Raw genomic sequence first — 18,722 nt, 5'->3', positions numbered from 1 at the left:
ACGTCGCTACAGAACGATGAAAAACGTTGAGGACGAGTGATCGAGCCATTTCCCCCTCACGACGGAACTCCCCACGTTAATACTTCAACTTAATCAGTAGTTCCAAGCCATATCTGCCTTTGTATCGTCGATTTTAGTAGTTTTTATTGTTCTTCGGGTCGTGCTTTCCTTTTGTAAAATATGCTGCATGGTACAGTAGTTAAAATGTGTTTGGGAATGACTGAACTGAAGTAGTATTAAATATCTCACATTTACCGTTGCGACAGACGTCAAGTGGGACTTTATTGTCGCACTAACCAGTTTCAGTACGCTCCATGCAATGACGCGAAATAGCATTCTTCGGATGCTTCATAAATGCATAAAGCGCACAGACTGATAGGACAAATGGAAAGAAATACACGAACAACGGTAATATAATGTAAATGTAAACAGTCTTATTTTGAATTAGCAGAGTTTCACATAAAAGGTTTGTTAGAATACATAATAAATACCAGATTAGTATATAATGGTCACGGCGGCAATAATAGAACAAATGGAGATAAAGATAATTTATCAAGGACAAATATACACGTCATATGAAATGATAAAGCAACACATAATGAATATTCAGTGATACACACAATGCATTATTATACGTTGCACAGAAAAGTTGTACATTGAAATTTAAACAGTGTTTAGGACAATAGTACACAATGACCATTCCTCCACATTTTACGCGTCAAATCCCGCTTCGAAAGTTTCATCCAGAGCGTCACATGACCCGGTACAGCAGCCAATAGGAGCTCAGGGCTCGGATTTCAGCCCGGAGGAGTCGGTAATCCGTGACGGTGTCTTCGGCGGCTTCCTCCGCTCCCGACGCCTTTGGGGCGGCCCTGAAGTTTCGGATGTTGCATTTATTGCCTTCCCAGCCTGAGATATCTTCCCGTCAATGGCCTGGAAGGTGAAGCGCTGCTGTGAGCGCGTTTAGCGGCTACTGCATCCCTTTTCTGCGGCTTCGTCCTGGAAGCATGGGGGCCGGAGCGCTGACTATCTGTGTGAGTAGCGGCAGGCGGTTTACTGGCTGTGATTTAGCGGCTTTATGGTGCATGTGCCGAGGTGTCTCCCTTTGCATGCTGAATACGTGTGGTCACGCTCGTTTCCGCTTTTCTGCGGCTGCATTGGGGCGCTCCCCCCCCATCAAACACAAAACTAAAACTAAAAACACTACTTCAGACATGTTTCAGCCTCATTTTAGATGTTTACTAGGCCATTTGGTCCATTTTTTGAAATCATCTTAGTATTGTGTGAAGTTAAAACAGTTTATCAACTATATCACGGTCACCAAAGGTTTATGTGGGTCCGTTACAGTATTTTGTTGAAACGGGGGAAAACAGACATTTAACAAAAGTATCCATTTATGGAATATTTGTGCTGATCAAAACTTCCTGTAGACAAATTCGGAAAAAATGTCGAGCCGTTACGAAGTCGCTCTTTATGCGTTTTCCCTTCTAAAGTTAGCTTTTTCTTAAGTCTTGGAAAGTTCGAGTAAATTTAACGGAGGAAGCCTAAGTGAAATTGGCGTTGCCATCCTTAAAGCAGGGAGTGTTTTGTAGACCTGTTGCTACGGCGCCTAGGGCGGGATATTTAATGCTAGACATAAATAGCACTTCATTAGCACTTCAATCAGCAGTATAAGGACAAGAGGGATGTACGCTTTCTTCACTCCCATACAGAATAAACCAATAAAAAACGGATTATTACAAATGAGAACAGATGAGTCCCATACTGTACGTTTGCAGATTAATCAGTAAAATATGCAGACATCCCTTTGCCATATTAATGTCGGCCTTGGGAATGTTTTTGCTCTGTAAGTTATATGCTTAGCAGTTGTGTACTGAGGGGTCCGGCGCTGCTTGCGCACTTTGCGTACGTTATTGTCGCAGACTGCGCTTCATGCCGCATCCTGGGCACCTCCGCTGGTTGATGTCCGGACCCCCCACCACGGGGGAGCAAACAAGTCGGAACATGAAGCAGACGAGCCGCATTCTCCCTATGACTGCGCGTGTCCCCCCCCCCCCCGGCAAACTTTTTTTTTTTTTTTGTCAGCCGCTTTATTAAACGGGGATAGTTTATTGGGGCGATGTCCGAGTGATTGATGGTTTGTCGGCGAGTAAGTGGTTTTAAGCACGGCCGCCCCTTCACGCTATCTATGTGAAGAGGTGTCATCGAGAACAAGCGACGCCGCCCGGGGGGGGGGATGGCTAAGTGGACAGATTGAGGGGGCATCTGTCTGCACAGCGCTTGACATTGCAGTGGGGGCTCAGACCATCTTAACACACTCCGACATCCTCCCGCAGTACCGCTAATCCCACACGCCCCATGAGCACAAAAACCCGCTTTTAGATTAATTGGGACAAGGTGGGTTTCTTTTTATCTGTTGTTTTTTTAAGCAGCCCTGCCAACGAAATAGTCTTCATGCGTGGCTCTGTTGTTATAACAGAACATTCAGGTGCGGAGAACATTAAACATTCGCTGTGTGCAAAGTCCAACGTTTAACAATACACTTGCTGGTAATAGCTGTGGTGTACCTGTCTCACTCGTACGATTCTCGGAAAAAAGCGTCTCTCAAATGTAAATATTGATAATAGCACCAGCAGTATTAATAAATAAACATTACAGTGTCAGCAAATATTTAGACTCCTATACAGAAAAATATAAAACGACGTTGGTGTAGACGTTGGTGTGCATGTGCGTCTTTATTTAAAATCTATATAAAAATCGGATACAGAAAGAATTATGTATCTTAAAATGAAGTTGACTTGTCTTGGTATTCTGGTGATTCTCTGTTTTATGGAACCACAGTAGCGGTGCTTAGTCACTCTGCTGCAAGGGTAGTTTGTAAAGACAAGCTTCTGATGGACCCCCGGGGGGGAGTCTGGGAGGGACGGTCGGGGTTTGTCTTGTCCCAGCTTGGCGCCCTGTGCAGGGCGTGACCCCCACCGTGGAAATGTATATGCATGCTTCTTCCCATGATGTCACCGTCCCTCCCCAACCCTCGGTGATGTGTCCTGAGCGCGAGGACGTGTGACACCGGCCAAGTCATTGGGCGAGGAGTTTCACTCGGGTTCGTCCTCACTGCTTGGCTGTGGCCCGTCGCTCTCGATTTCCCCTCATTAGGGGGCTTTATATGACTGTCAGAACTCATTTATTAAGCTGGCAGGGGTGGTGCAGTGGCGCAGTGGTTAGCACTGGCACTTTGCGCCTGCCGGGCCAGGGTTCAAGTCACTGCATCTGGAGTTTCGTTTCCCTCCCTGTGTCGTTGTGGAGTATCGTCCAGTTTCTCTGCCCCCCGCCCATCCAAAAACATGCTGAGGTGAGTTGGAGCTGCCAGATTGTCCGTATGTGTGATTGGTGTCCTGCGATGGGTTGGGGGCCCCATCCTGGGTTGTTCCTTGCCATGCACCCGTACTTTTGGGGATAAGCTCTGGACCCTCGCAACTCTGAATAGGACAGGCAGGTATGGATGGATGGATGGCTGACTGGCTGTTAAACTAGTCAAGGCCTGTGATGATGAATGTTCTGCTTAAGCGCATGAATAACATGTTTCTATGAAGTATCTTGTTCCTGGGATGGTGAGAGGAGGAAACCCAGCTGTCCCCTTCATCAGGGCAGGAGAGCCGTCCTGCTCATTGCCGGCATTGTCTCTCTGCCACTTCTGAACGGGAATCCGAGTCGGCTGTCAGAATCGGTTGGGACCCACGTTTAGAACAGCAGGGCAGCAATGTCACTGTGTCATCGCTGCAAAGATGAATAAATCATGATGGATAAAATCGTTCTGTTATGAAATGTGTGACCGTTGTCATTAATCTCTCTTCAGGGGCCACCGTAGGTGCAGACAGTGAAAAAATTCGCATGAGGACACCTGTGCCGCTTTAAGGCCCTCGGCCACATTCGTGCTGTGATATCCCACTGCCATGTGTGCTTTCTTATTCAAGGCCTTAAAGACACGCCCCTAGATACGAGCACCAGGTAACCGGAGTCTGTGTTAGTTACGGTGGTGTGGGGCAGGCTCCTCCCCTTCCTGACTTCCAGAACTCTGTGTTCCACTGCGGGCGTCCAGGGAAATTGCCTGAAAGTTTATAAGTGGGTTGCCCCTTGGGTCCGGTTTGCCAGATGGGCCACCGGGCCGATGGCGACGGTCCCCGTGGTTGACTGTGCGCCTCTCCTGTGCTTCTGGAAGCACAACAGGGCGGCCGTGCAGATCAGGGAGGATGTGAAGAAGATGGTGCAGCTGCCCATGTTGAAGCAGAGGCCCTCCGGTGCAGGGAGAAGGCTGTTCGGCGTGCCCTTGCTGGAACTCAGAGAGCCGGGCCTGGGGGCTGGCGGCGTGCCCCTGGTCCTCAGCAGCATGGTGGAGTTCCTCCGGGAGCACGGTCAGTAACGGCCAGACACGTCCTCCGCACCCCAGCGTGTCACTTCCCTTTCGTAACACTGAATTTTTAGGTTTCGCTGGTTGCCATGGTTGCTGAAAAATGGATTTGTCAGTGTGCTAATGTTCTGCCAAGGCAGGAGAATCAATTTCAGATTCTCCCTAATTTTCCCAAGTTGATGATGGTGATAAAACTTAAATCCACAAAAAAATGATCCAAAACGGAGAACGTTTCCACATGCAGTGTCTTTGCAGGGTCTGTCCATTTGGGTGGGTAGGTTCTTCGTGCTGAAGGTGTCTGTGATGTTACAGTGCCGCTAGCCTTCCTGATGACAATAGTTCCTGAAGGTCATATTTCTCTGTACAGTCGCTCCTCGCTTTACGACGGCTCGACTTGGTGCGACAGCGACGCACAGTCAGTAGTCTTCGGACTTTGAATTTTCATCTGTTCCCGGGCTAGCGATTCGCCGTATGAAACTTTCTGCTGATGCTAGGCGGTCACCGCAGCCTTCAACGCAGTGTTTACCGCAGCCGCGCTTCTGGTGTCTGCAGCGATCGCAAGTGTGAATGCCTCACGCAGTATTTAGCAATGTATCATACTGTTTTTGTTTTTCCCGTTTAAGTAAATTTTCCAAAACTCGTTATCTACCAAACGCCCAAATATCATCTCGTATTCATATTTGACTCCCAATACTTTAAACTTGGATTGGGTTTGTCGGAATGTAACGCCATCGTCTGTAAAGGAGCTTCTGTACAGGAAAAACACCAGCCGTGCAGCAGATCGGCTGCAGGTTGATATTTGGCCACTAGATGGCAGTGTTGGGCTTTTTAAGATCTTTATTGCTCAATGTATTTACTTTTGATAAAGGTAGCTGTTGCTTTAGTTTATTGTCCATCTTTGAACTCTTTGGCCACTTGATGGCAGTGTAGAGCTTTTAAGCATGTAACTCATGGTATTTACTTATAACATAAGGTTTTTTGTGAGTGGTTGATCTTGTCTGCCGACCCCCAGCTCTGCAGCAGGAGGGTCTGTTCCGGGTCAACGGGAATGTGCGGATGGTGGAGTGCCTCCGGCAGCGGATGGAGAGTGGGGAGGAGGTGGACCTCCTCCAGGAGGCAGACGCGTGCACGGTGGCCAGCCTGCTGAAGCAGTTCCTGAGGGAGCTGCCAGGGGGCGTCGTCACCAGCGGCATCCAGGCGGAGCTCCTGCAGCTGTACCGGGGTGAGCCTGAAGGTGGCGCCAGGGTTTGCGTGAGGTGGGAGTGAGGCTTCGGAGGTCTGGTTGGTGTGTTCACACTGCCCCCTGCTGTGCGTTTAGAGCACTGCACTGTAGGTCACGTGGGTGGCTTTCATCAGTTCAGGAAGCTCTCAGTTTATGTAAAGCCAACATATTTAAATTCGGGCTTATCCAAGTCGCGTAGTTCATGGAAGTGCTAATATAATGGACATGCAAAAATCCCCTTTTTATCTTTTTTGTTTTTAACGTGTTCTTTAGTATGTAGTATTAATATATTTTTGGCTTATGCATTTTGTGCTATAAGGCGTCTGGAATCTGACTTGTGTAAAATTTGACTCGGCTAAGGGTTTGTGGAATGGATTCGTACTTGGTGTCAGCTGAGAACTGCCTGCATATCCTTCTGTTTGTCAACCTGTGCCCCCCCCCCCCCCCCCCCCCAGTGTCACATATCACCTGTATATCAAAGTTCAAAATTTTTATTAGTCACATGCAGCACAACAACAGTGAAATGCCTGTTCTGGCAGATTCACCAGCTGCTGTGTAAATAGGGAAAATGTCACGCATTATACTAGGTATATAGAAATATAAAATGTCAAAAGACACTACATGTGTGGGGAATGTCATGTTTGTTTGCTACTTCCCAGCATTAGAAACTGGGCTTAAATGACCCTGACCTTGCATCACAGGTTTTGACTTTCAGGGATGGGTGGGGGGGGGTGGTTACAGTAAACTACTTACCTGGAGGTTAAATGAAAAGATCTTTGTTGATGGTGGGTTAACATGTCCCTCGCTTAGCGGGATGTAGAGCGTTGGGCGGCGCGGCGATGTTGCTGTGCGGGAAGGTCACTGCAGCCGCGTGGCGGCTTGTTTATGTCTTGCTTGTTCCTTGTTGGCACTCGTTGCACTGTTGTTGGGGTTGGAGTTCACATGTCCTGTGGCCTTCGCAGTGATAACAGACATACCGGCCTGTTTTGAAATGTGAATAGATTGTTTTGTTTTCATTCTGCTTGTGATGACTGTTTTGTTTCGTCTGCATGAACTTGGGCCGACGTAAACTCCGCAACGTTCTTAACCCATACATGTCGCTGCTGTCAGCTTGTGCTTGTGCTCAAGTAAAAGGGCAAACATTTTTCCTACGCTGATTCCTTTTTAAACAAAATGGCTTAATTTTGACATTCAGACTGTGTCCTTGCAGAAAATAATTCAATATTTCCAGCAGGATTGGGGCCATTCTGGAATGCATGCATCAATTCCAATCCAAATCAGGGAATGAAACTGGAGTTGGAAAAATTGTAGTTTAAATGTCCCTAAAATTTAAATTCAGTTCCAGTTTTGTTCCCCAACCCTAACTCCATCTCCATCTCCTGATTTGGATTAAAATAAATGACAGCATTCCAGAATGGGCCAAACCCCGAATTCCACTCCTGTGAGTATAATCACTTCAGAAAACCGTGTGAGTGTTCCGGTTGACATTTACATCAAAAGCCATTTAATAACTACATTTTTTACCCTATATAACGCAGAAGCGCATGAGCGCAGTCTGCTTGCATTCTTAAATGGATACCACTCAGTTTATAAATACATACCAAACACACAAAATCGATCAATAAAGAAAACAATTTACGTGCAAGAATGTTAAACACAATTCAATAAAAAAATAAATGAACTCTGCCTTTGGGGCTCCTACGGCCGATGTTGTGTTACGCACATGCACTCGTTTCTCGTTTATAAAGCTGCGTATCTGTGACCCGCAGAGTGCGGCGAGGAGCAGTTTGGCCACGCCCTCCGACTCCGCCTCCACCAGCTGCCCGGGGTCCACTACAGCCTGCTGAGGTACCTGTGCCTCTTCCTGGCCCAGGTGGCCGAGCACCATGAGCAGAACCGCATGACGGCCCTCAACCTGGCCACCGTCTTCGGGCCCAACGTCTTCCAGTGAGTTCCCAGGGTAGCCATGCTGCGTTTGCCGGAGGGCACCTCGTTGTCGGACCCTTGATTAAGCCATGAAGCTAGAATCATCAGAATATTCTGCACTGTCGGTGCTAGAGTACGCTTTTCTGGAAGCCGCCCCCCCCAGCCCACACACACAGAGCCTCCTCTCTCGCTCATTGTGGATCTTGGCATCGGCCTCTGATTAATGCAAATGCGAAATGTGAGGATTTGTTTCTTTTTCAATCCTTTTTTTTTTAAATTGAGGGCTTGGCCAGCAGGTGGGGCTGTTGTGCAGCCAGTACCGAAACGGCAGCTTCCATCCAATGGAAGTCTTCAAATCCCTGTCGTCCATGAATTGGCTGTAGTGTTTGATTGTGTCTGTTTTCCCTCTGAAAACCTTGCCTGTCCAAGGTGTCCCTCTGCTTTCTGCTGCCTCAGACGGGTCAGGATAAGCAGTTACAAGTTGGATGGATGAGGGTTTTGAATCAATTATGTTTTGTCAACACTCATAATACCTGCTAAGAACGGAACCTGTCCTTCCCTTTCGCTGTAGAGCCTTTATTAGAAGGCAGGATAAACATAAATTTGTTTGCCTCAGCAGGTTAGGACACTGCGGTCATGATCACGGCGTTTCTGCTTCGAATCCAGGTTGTCTGATCCTTTGATGAACATCTTGCACTTTTCGCTTTGACACTGTCTGCTCTCACTCTGAGAGAAAACCGGGCCCCAGGTGGGTTCTGGTCCCTGTCGTCACCATTCACTTCACGCTACTCGGTGCAGAAGTCGGCCGAATCTGAGCACGTCCCCCCCCCCCCCCCCCTCGGAGGCACTGACTTGTGGGCCCTGATAAGCTGGGTCATGAGGGCCAAGTGGCCAGAATGTGATCTGTACAGACAAGATGATGTAGCACTATGTGATGTACCTTATGTACCCAACTGGGGGGGGGGGGGGGACATATAATTAGCCTTGCTGGCTGTCTGCATTTGTACTTGCTTGGAGGGGGGGTTAAATCTGGAAGTGTCACATGCCAGACAGGAATTAGCAAAATTTGGGCCTATTTTTATCTTTGTAATCTTTGCCCCCCCCCCCCCCATCCTTCAAATTTCAAAACATACCCTGATGCCATTTCTTTTCCTACTCGCGCCCCCAGCGTCCCTCCAGGCTTCGATGGAATGAAGGACCAGACCGTCTGCAACAAAATCATGGCCCTTCTGATCCAGGGCCACCAGAACGTCTTTGAGAGTGACGTCATGAGCCCCAAAGACCCTGCCGGGGGGCTTTCTGCAGTCATCAAGGTTAAGGTGGGCGTGCGATTACCCCCCAATGCTCAGCTGATGGACGTGACGATGCAGGGTTACTCATTTGATTAATTTTATTGCCGAAACATGCCTTTCCTCCAAGGCTGTGAGCGGTGCAGTGTGACTAATTACCATGTTCCTGGGAGATGAGTTTACAGATGGGGTAGTGTTACCTCGTACCTCTGCCGGGAGGGGGCTTATTCCGAGCAGAATGTGTCGGCGTTGTTTCGGGAGGTGCCCCCCCCGATGTAGGCTCTAGGTGTGTCCTTGGATGGGCACCCAGCCTTGCAATATCCTCATTCTGTTGAGTGTTGATTTTTGACAGCATTGGCTAATCGGGTAATTGAGGTGACTGGCTTTCCGTGCAGCTTGGTGGGGGCGGGGGAGCATGGGAAATCACTGAGTCAGGTAGCACCAAACCTGTACCTGTTTCAGCCCCTCCCCCAGGAGGTCCCGGAAAGCCCACTCCCAGACGATATCCCGTCCCGCCAGCCTGCTAAGGACGTGCCGATCCCGGCCCCTCGGAAGAAGGTGGGCTCTGACAGCTCGCCCTGTTTTCCTGTGTTTCCTTATGTGGTTCAGCGGGTTAATACGACGTGTCTTGCTTCCAGTGCTGTGGTCGGAGGCGTGATGTCGCCACTGGGCAAGACCCCTATTGCTGCAGGTAGACAGTGCCCACTGCGACTTCCCTCTCTTATTGCAAACCCCTCACTTTCAGGGTGTGCAGAGCAGTTTGTCAGACAGTGATTCGCCGAGGGAGCTGACTGGCGAAAGCGGCGCGTCTCCCCCCAGGAAGAAGAAGGTAACCCCCCCCTTACCACCAACATGTCATGTTTACACCAACCGCGTGGATTTCGGCAGAAGATCAGAGCAGATGGAACCTCGGCTGCTTCAAGCCTGTCTGCCGTTAATGGTGTGGGGATCCTGTATTACATAATCCCCCCTCCCAGCTGCTAATCTGGTGAGGGGGGGGGGGTGCTGTTTGGAGCCTGTCCCACAAGGCGGACAAGCATCATGACCCGAGTGCTTGGAGTTTTGGAGCAGTATGGCAGTGTGTATTTATGCCTAATGTTCAATATATTAGACTTTATGGTGATCCATGAGTTTGTCATAAGTCAGATGTTCTTAACTCAAGACCCGTGGGTGTGTGATTAATTCAGTGAAAAGTGTTGCAGATTTATTGGTTTAATATAGATATTTTTTGTAAACACATAATTATATCACTTTAACGACAACCCTAAATTTTAAGTAAAACATTCATTTCAAGTAGTAATAAGCTGAAACCCAAATTATAGTTCTGAATGAGCTATTCTGAGTTACAAGTTCATTGACATGCAGTTTCTCTGGGTGCTTTTTAATTAGTAACACCTTTGCAGTAACATAAAACACCAAACATCAGTGTTTAGTTTCCCTTTGGGGGCCAATGACTACAACTACAATTAATAGATAAAAGGCAAGAACAGAACAGTCAGTCAGTCAAAAAACCATGAAAATAAATAAAAAGAAAACGTTTGCAGATATGCTAAACATTGCTTGTCAATGGATGGACTTCTGTTATGAAACGAATAAATTTGCGGCAGGTTTACAGAATTGAGCAAGCATCCCACGTCTGTGTGCATAAAATAAAATATTTTGCTTTGGTTTTATGAGAAGTGACAGTTTTATATTAGCATTTTCTCATCCAGGTGTGACCTTGACATTTTGACCAGATTTCATACTCTGCACTGTCCCCTTTCCCCATCGGTCTGATCAACAGACGACTGCTGACACGGCACCAATCGTGTTTCTCGTTGAAATACAGTGTTTCTCTGTGTGATGTTTTCAGGCTTTGACCGTTTATAGTCAAAGCAGGGAGTGGTCTTGTGTTGTATTGATGAATGTGTGAGCGCTGCTGGGTGTGTCTGTTGAATCTCTATACCGAAGGTCGTGTTGAAATATGTTAACTCGTGGTGATAAGTCTGGACCGCAGTGTTCTTCCAAGGTTACGACCGGTGATCTGAGGTAGCAGAGGATGATTTGGATGAGAACAGGTATTTATTTTTTTTTATCTGGCTTGTGTGTCCCTTCTGTCCACAGCCATGGAAAAAATTAACAGACGCTCTATATTTTTAAACAAATCTGCATTTTTATATCCTGGTTTAATCGTGGTTCTGCTGGCAAGAGCTGCAGGTTGCTCCCATGTTCACAGTTACTAAGACAGCAGCAAACAAGCATAAGGTGAAGCAGGAGACTCTGGGAACGACCAGAAACCAGCCAGATAGGGGGCGGAAGTGACTTCACCGTTAACTTATCTGACAGTTTCTCATGAATCGCAGGATGACATCAAGTGACCTTCAGAAGGAATGGGAGACATTAAGTGCAGGTGTGAAGTGCACTGTTAGGACAGTGTGTGTCAGGCTCCTAGAAGCAGGACTGAAGTCCCATAAAGCAAGGAAGCAAGCAAGGAAGCAGGCCTTCATCAATGAGAAACAGGGAAGAGCCAGACTGCAGTTTGCAAAAAATATATATTTACTGACACACACCCATAAATTGAAAAAATTCAGTTGCAGTCTCTTTTTTTCCACAGCTGTATGCAGAGTGGATGAGGAACTGACATGAGCTACCTGTTGGCCAGTTCTTGTGGTGGGACGTGAGTTAAGATGGAGTTCCACACAGGTGGCTCGTGCAGCTACGTGCTTCTCCGACTCTCCTTTTGACGGGAATTGCGGAAAGATCATTAAATCGATCCTGGGGAGTTCTGCTAGTGGTATAAATGTGATTGTAGAAGGCATCTCTTCCTGTTCTAATGTAGAGGCTTTGGTGTCAGTGTGGAACAGGCTCGGTGAACAGCAGAGCTGGCGTGTTTTGAAGCTGATAATCGTGGTCACTGGCTTAGATACAGCCAGTCAGTGGGTCCTTCATGGAGTGGAATCTGGTCAGATGACCTTCCGTCTGAGTAGATCGCTGAAGATTTACTGCTGTCAGGGGAGGAGGTGACAGCCAAGGCTGACGAACGAACGTCACATTCCTGTTTTGGTTTTGCGTTGAACTTTTAAACTCTACCGAAAAGCAGCCTTCTGGAAAGGCAGCAAGGCAGCCCCATGCCAGTCCGCCTTGCCGAAAAGTGCGCCCCCCCCCCCACTTATTTGTCTTCCATATTTGTTCTGGAAACGGATGATGAAAGCGAACGTCCTGTTCTCATGGCAACCGTATCGACTCGAAGTCGGCGTGTTTACGTTCGATAGCCGGGGACGTGTTTTATGAAGCCGCAGTGAAGGTGCACTCGCCTTTTAGAAGGTCTCTGGTGTTCTAGAAGGTGCACACCTCGCCTTGGTGTTCTAGAAGGTGCATGTCCAAACAATTTAGCAGCGCTCTCAGAAAATCACATAAAATGGTAATTTACGGGCATGTGTGTGTTGTGTGTCACTGTGACTCTGTACAGGGTGACTGAATATTTATGCTGATTATTTTATATAATATATATATAATTATACACACACACACTCTGCCTTTTCTCTTTCTAGTAATTGCTGTTTTTTTTCTGGGTAAAATCTCTTTGGTGGCTTTCCTGCTTCAAACTAACCTTTACCATCTTCACCTATTCCTGTAGCTCAACAAGTAGAGTAACTGCTCAGAGGGTCATGGGTTCAAATCCCATGGAGTGCACTTAAGTTGTAACCCTTCCCTCTACTGTAAGTCGCTTTGGGTTTTATTTAGTGCTGCTTTGGGATTTAAATTTTTTATTTTATTGCTCTGGACCTTTTTCCCTGTCAGTGGAGTTTGCCCAGCAAATGGGCCTAAATGGGGTTCGTACTGATTTCTCCGTTGGCCTAATTAACAGCCCTCCGGTGTCATTAGCTGAGTCGGCTTCATCCCATTGACGTCTTTTGACAGGGCCTTTCGTGACCTTCATCAGGGGGCTGTTAGGATGAGGGACACTGTTCACTGCAGCCACCCCTGGTGTCAGACTTTATCCCTTGAAATGGACTGTAGTTGAGCGGCTCGTTTCAGATGTTCTGCTCTGCGGACACCACAAAAATGGCAAGAAAAGACTCGCCGATCAAAATGAAGGTGGATGTCGACGTGGTGGTTATAAAGATCCGTTTTTTCTGTTACTCTACAGACCGTCACACACCACAGTCGCAGCCTGTTTTCTGGAAGGTACTGTGAGACTTGGGTTGGACCCCCACCGTATGGCGAGCAGATTGTTTCCTCGAAGTGTGCGATATCGCGTACCTTGGTCAAAATCCTCTGAACGCGTCGCGTTGGGTTGGGCTGTTTGCGGATCTGTTCGCTTGTCTGGGAAATGGTATCTTGTGTCAGGCATGAATCTTTCCTGAACTTCCTCCCCCAGGTGAAGAAGATGAGCAGCGACGGAAGGACCTGGACCGTGCCCCAGCCGGACCTCTCCAGTGGTCTCCCACAGATCCGGCCTCTGCCCCCCGTCCAGACCCGGGACACGGAGTTGTCAAACAGCGACGTCACCGCCGGCAGTGCGGACTCTTTCAGCAGGTTTGTGGTTCCCATGGAGCCGCCAGTCGTCATCGTGGACATAAACCCACTTTGACCACAGTGATCTGCAATCTTCCTTCCTGGATAACAGATTTGTTTTAGTCTTTTGGTTCAGGGGTTTCCAAACCCGTCTTAGACCGGGGATCCTCAATGAGACGGGGCCAGAATTTGGGGGGGGGGGGGGGGGGGGGGTCTGAATATTCTGAATTGTGGGCAAGTCCATCAGATGGGAGGATGCTCGATCAGCTTATAGGAAGAGCATGTAATTCCCTAACCGTATTTGTGTTGATATATTTTATTGTGTTGTTGATAAGAGTGATATGTCGAGTATTAATGACTGTAGATGTTTAGGTTTATGGGGGTTTACAAAACAAGGGTAAAGGTTGTTTGAGATGGTATATAGAAACTGTGTAATGCAGTTAGAGGCTGAATCTGGAACCGAGCCCGTGGTTTGTTATGCTTGTACCACACCTGAGAACACTTAATCACCTTTTACAGCTGTGGGAACGCTTTATCAGCTTAACAGCTGCTTTCTACTTCTTTAATAACCCAAACAATCTTGGTGGAGTACATCTCTCGGCAGGACGGCAGCTCTTTGGCTCCCGGCACACATGCTCCCGATGGCCGAGGAGACGCCGCCAGCCCCAGACCGCACATACCTCGTGTTCAGCGTCGCGTTCACTCATGGTTAATGAGAAATTGCCCGGTTAAACATAATGATACTCATCTAGTGTAGTAAGACGTCTTCCCAGAGCGATGAGCCGTCCCTAATCCCAAATGCGGTCGGCAATAGAGGTTCCGGATCGTACTTGCATGATCGCGCAGGTTTAATTTGTGCCTTTTCCAGTTTATATATCACTCTTGTGTCATTAGCCACCTGAACTTGACCTTGTTATATTCAATTCTGTGTTATTGGTTATATTTCACGAAAGCTCTCTGCACCGTTCCTGTCCAGCCGAGAAGGGAAGGGTCCAAGCCTACAGAGGCCTCCTTATGTCTATGCAATCCGTCTGCCCTGGGGGGTCCCAATAAACCTGGGGTCCCCTCTGGGCCACGTTAACGGGGTCCGAACATCCTGCGAAGTTTTGCACCTGCCCTGTGTCATGTTGGGTGTCCAAATTTATGTGGTCCCACTGCACTTCTGCTAAATAGTTGGCACGGCCGTTGGGGGTGGGGGGGCGTGTCTGTGTCCCCTGATTGGCTGGTGCGGGGGCCCTTCTAACCCAGTTTTTCGACACCCGTCCCTGGGCCTGACCGGCCCTGCTGTCACTCCCCATGCCATGTGTCCTGTCGCAGACTAGCACCAGTTTTATTTTACGCCTCATGTCTGATGTTTAAACACGTGTAGAGTTTTAGTAGAAGGTGTGTTGCTTTATGCTGTATAATGTAAATTATTCTTGTTTAATGTGGGCAGAGTTGAAGTGTCTTTTGGTCTAATGTACTGTAATGCCTTTCCTTGTATACAACTCATTTCCATAGTTGTGTGACTGGATTTAACTTGATATATCGATCTTATAAGCCATTTAAATGTGACTGCTCTGTGATTTCACTGTGGTCTTGTATCTGTGCCGCAGAACAGCAAGCCCCTTACCTTACTCAGCGCTGCATGGTAGTGCGGTACCCCGTGAAGGTCGTGAGTGTGGCGTACTGACTAGACGTTCGGTGTTACGGTGTAACGTGTTTTTGTACTGCCTTGTTCTGAGCCCCCACCCCGGCCGGCAGAAGGTCCGTGGAAATTCCCCATGCTGAGGAACTTTACGTTGTGGTGTGATGGTTGGCCTCTTCGGACAACATGTTTCCACCCTGGGGGGACAGTGATGCTTTACGTCGGAAACCAGGGTTACGAACAGTAGGATCATATGTATTAATAACAAGTGCCTGGGAAGGAGGGAAAAAAAGCATTTGGCTGTAATCGGATAATACCCCCCCCCACCCCGTTATTTGGGCTAAGCTTTCTGTCACCTGTTGCAGTTCTGTGGTTGGCCAGAAGGGGGAACAGGGAGCCAGTGGAGCGAGGATCTGGTTTTGTTACTGCACTGTGATCGCAGGGGAGTGGACTCGTTTCGGGGATATAGAATGCGACGAGCACACATGCGTACCCCCGGCCAGAAGGGACCTGCCGTCCCGCTCGCTCATATCGGCGGAACCAGGGCTAGCTGGGGTGGCTTGTGAGCCCAGAATGACCACCAGTGGTGAGCGACACCCGGCAGCTTTTAATCTGTCCTGTTTCAGAGTTACAGCCCCTTACGGGAAACGCCAGTGGTCCCGCCGAGTGTCGTGCTGTACCCTCCAGGGAGAGCAGTGTCATTCGAACCCGATCCCCTGGGGTGTTGGCTGTTAGTGTGCCTCAGTCTAGGGTGAAAAATCCATCTTTAATAAAACAATTCAAGATGCAATATAAAATAACTTTGTCACTGGACACGTACCACAAAACTGCTCTTTCAACCAGTGCTGCATATTATGAAAATATTAAAAGGCACAAGTTTATGTAGCAGTAGTTACCTTAGGGTGCTGTCAGAAATATGTGTAAATATATATTTATCTGGATCTGCATTCTTCCCAAAAACGCAGCGGATCGCTGCCTCAGGGCCGGTCGGAAGCTATACTTTTTCATCCCACCCCGCCCCCCCCCCCCCCCCCCCCCCCCGCCAAGTTCTTCTGAATAAACGGCATGTTGTCGTCTCGGCGTGGTGGCAGGTAAGCAGGATTTCAGTTACGCAATCCGTGACTGCGCGCATTCCTTCAACGCTCCCACCAGACCACGTGACTCTGCGTCTTGGAGAACTTCATTCCCTAATCTGTAATCCTGGAATTCTGCAGATGAGAGAGGTGTGTGTGTGTGTGTGTGTGTAAGTGTGGTGTGGTGGGGGGGGGGGGGGGGGATAGGGTTCCTCTGGACAAGGAGGGTTTATGTGATTACTTTGGTGTTGTAAGGAGGCCGACCTTCGGCCCAGTTGTTACTGGGAGAGCAGATCAGGGGCCTTTGTAGCCATGTGGCTCACGCTGGTTATTTGGGGTTTTTTTTGTTTGATTATCCCACCCCCCCCCCCCCCGCCCCCCCACAGGCTTGGGCTGCATGCGCTTGCTGCACGTACTGTAACCAGCATGGTGCCAAGATAATCATTCATTCACAAACCTCTTGACCACAAATTCATTTGGGACTGGTGTTTTTCCATTTGAAATCAACTGTTAGGCTTTGAGTTGAGGCCTGCGGTGGGGGGGGGGGGGGGGGGGGTGGGGGGGGGTACGTTGGGGTGGGGTTGGTCTTATAATTTGCTTGTGGACATTAAGGAATTTATCTGCAGACTTTCAACTAAGAGTCAAAACGCAGAAATTGGCTAAACTAACATTGTGTGGATCTGGTTTGGTGGCTTATTTATCTTTTTAAATATGCAAATAGTTCCTTTTGTAAGGCAAGCTCACCCAACTCCCGGCACACAGTCCGCAGGTCATCTTTCCCTGGAGGTGGGAAAACCAAGGAAAGTTTGGGCGGATGCTGTAGGTCAGTGTACCCAAACGTGGCTGTGCTCGTTCCCAGATTCAGTGTTTGCCAAAGTGCCCGCGACAAAGCCTCTGGGTTTCTCCACAGCTCCGTACGTCCGCGACAGAGTGTAGCAGGAAATCGGGGGGGGGGGGGTGTCTGAAGGGGTTGTCAGCACGTGAAAAGTTAAGTAATCGGGCCATCTAACCGCTCTCTCGTTCTTGCATAATTCATCCTGTGCTGCTGTAGGTTTACCGTTCCGGGTTGCGATGGTTAAGATAATTTACCAGTGGCAGGCCGAGCGGGCTCTGGTACCGTGGCAACGGGTCACTATTGTTCTCCACACAATGCCCCCCCCCCCCCCCCCCACATGCGTGGATGTTATTCAAGCCTTGAAAAACGGGTGGGGGCCTGATATACTGCATAAATGAAAAGGTTTTATTTTTCTTCCCTCCACCCCCCTCTAGTTTCCATGAAAGATGAGAGGCCCATGTCTCCTTTCTACGTGAGGTGAGCCCCGGTCCGATTGTCCTTATCGCTCCCTGCTCTCCGGTCAAAACCGAAATGGAAAAAATGTGAGGAGTTTGGGAGGTGGGAACCAGAGAGAGTGCCCGCAAAAATCTAGTAATAGGGACCGGGTGGGTGTTTGGTGTGTGGCGTTTTGGAAAGGGGGGGGGGCGCGGCGCTGGGTAGGAGCAGGAACATCCGGCGCCCCCTCTCATTGGTCAGTAAGTGTGGCCAATGGGAAACTGGTTTCTGTCCAGTGACCTTGTGTTGTGGCCTGTTTACAAATGGCTGATTTTGTTTTATGGGGCTATCGCTTCCTGTCTTAACGATGCCCCAGGGGTTGGGGCGTGTTGCACCACCCCCCCCCCATGTCTGTACTGTGATCCTACTAGTTTCAGCCTAGCAGATGCAGTTGCAGGCAGAGACCAGCAGCCCTGCGCTCTCATTCACTCCTTTTAATGTAGCTGTCTCAAAGGTACAACAGAAGTTCCCCTCTGGGATTTCGGCCTAGAGTTCAGGACAGACAACAATCTCCTAAATTTATAACAGTATCCTGCGCCATTACCTACCTTGCTTTTGATTTTCCTGCATGAACCGGTTGAACCCTGCTTCATGGAGCGCCGTGACACAGGGTTAAAGTTCTCACGGCCTGCTGCATGTTTCGGTGTTTGCTCAGTGGGGTCCTGGCCGCATGTCGCCTGGTTTGCTCCTCAGGCGATCCACCACGTGAACCGTGTGTTGGCGTTGGGCCTGTGGGCAGGCATTGGCAGGGGCAGCCATCCAGGCGTGACTGCTGGACGTCGGGCTTGCCTCATTCCTCGCTCCCTCCTCCATAAATAGAGACAAATTTGCCTGCCTTGGATTCCAGTGACCCTTGCTCCGAGTTTGTCTACAGAGCGCGAGTCGCCGGTGGTGTGGGTGTTCGGGGGGGGTCGTCCGCTATCGGCGACCGTCTGTGACACGGCTGTTTCATTTGCAGCTGTTGTTTGGTCTTTCTAGTAGCTTCCGTGAGGCTATTTTTCACTCGGCGTTAGGCACAAATTAGATAATATGATAGTTATGGGGCGAGTCACGATTTATGATGGACGCTGGGTTTAGTCGACTGTGTAGACGGACCGTTCCAGATGGTGACCTCAGCCCACTGGGAGCCCGGTGGGTGAAAGGCTTTGCCATGTTTACTGGGAGGGGAATCATCCGGACGTAGCGTGCCGAGTAACTCATGGCCTTACTGCTCAAGGGGCGGGAACTCGGGGCACAGAGCTTTCTCAGATGTGGCCTGGGGTCAGGTCTATGATTACAGCTGGGGGGGGGGGGCTTCACGGCCGCATCGCCCGAATACGGCTACGATGTCTGCTTTGGCTGCAGGATGAT

At 48.9% G+C, this 18,722-nt stretch overlaps 1 protein-coding gene across 1 annotated transcript in view; it reads left to right on the top strand.

Moving 5' to 3' along the window:
• The first annotated feature begins 803 nt into the window (after positions 1-803).
• Positions 804-18,722, top strand: part of LOC125723264 (protein FAM13A-like) — a 21,079-nt gene continuing 3,160 nt past the window's right edge. Inside the window, exons 1-10 of the mRNA XM_048999705.1 lie at positions 804-1,034; positions 4,220-4,412; positions 5,421-5,630; positions 7,400-7,577; positions 8,725-8,875; positions 9,308-9,403; positions 9,591-9,674; positions 13,206-13,397; positions 14,938-14,972; positions 15,335-15,555. Coding sequence (XP_048855662.1) covers positions 1,008-1,034; positions 4,220-4,412; positions 5,421-5,630; positions 7,400-7,577; positions 8,725-8,875; positions 9,308-9,403; positions 9,591-9,674; positions 13,206-13,397; positions 14,938-14,972; positions 15,335-15,555 — 1,387 coding nt within the window. The 5' untranslated portion in view covers positions 804-1,007. The remainder of the gene's footprint in view (positions 1,035-4,219; positions 4,413-5,420; positions 5,631-7,399; positions 7,578-8,724; positions 8,876-9,307; positions 9,404-9,590; positions 9,675-13,205; positions 13,398-14,937; positions 14,973-15,334; positions 15,556-18,722) is intronic.

The sequence above is a fragment of the Brienomyrus brachyistius genome, unplaced genomic scaffold, assembly GCF_023856365.1.
Source record: "Brienomyrus brachyistius isolate T26 unplaced genomic scaffold, BBRACH_0.4 scaffold47, whole genome shotgun sequence".
Taxonomy (NCBI): domain Eukaryota; kingdom Metazoa; phylum Chordata; class Actinopteri; order Osteoglossiformes; family Mormyridae; genus Brienomyrus; species Brienomyrus brachyistius.
Note: the sequence above shows the minus strand (reverse complement) of the source record. Positions and strands in the feature narration are given on the sequence as shown.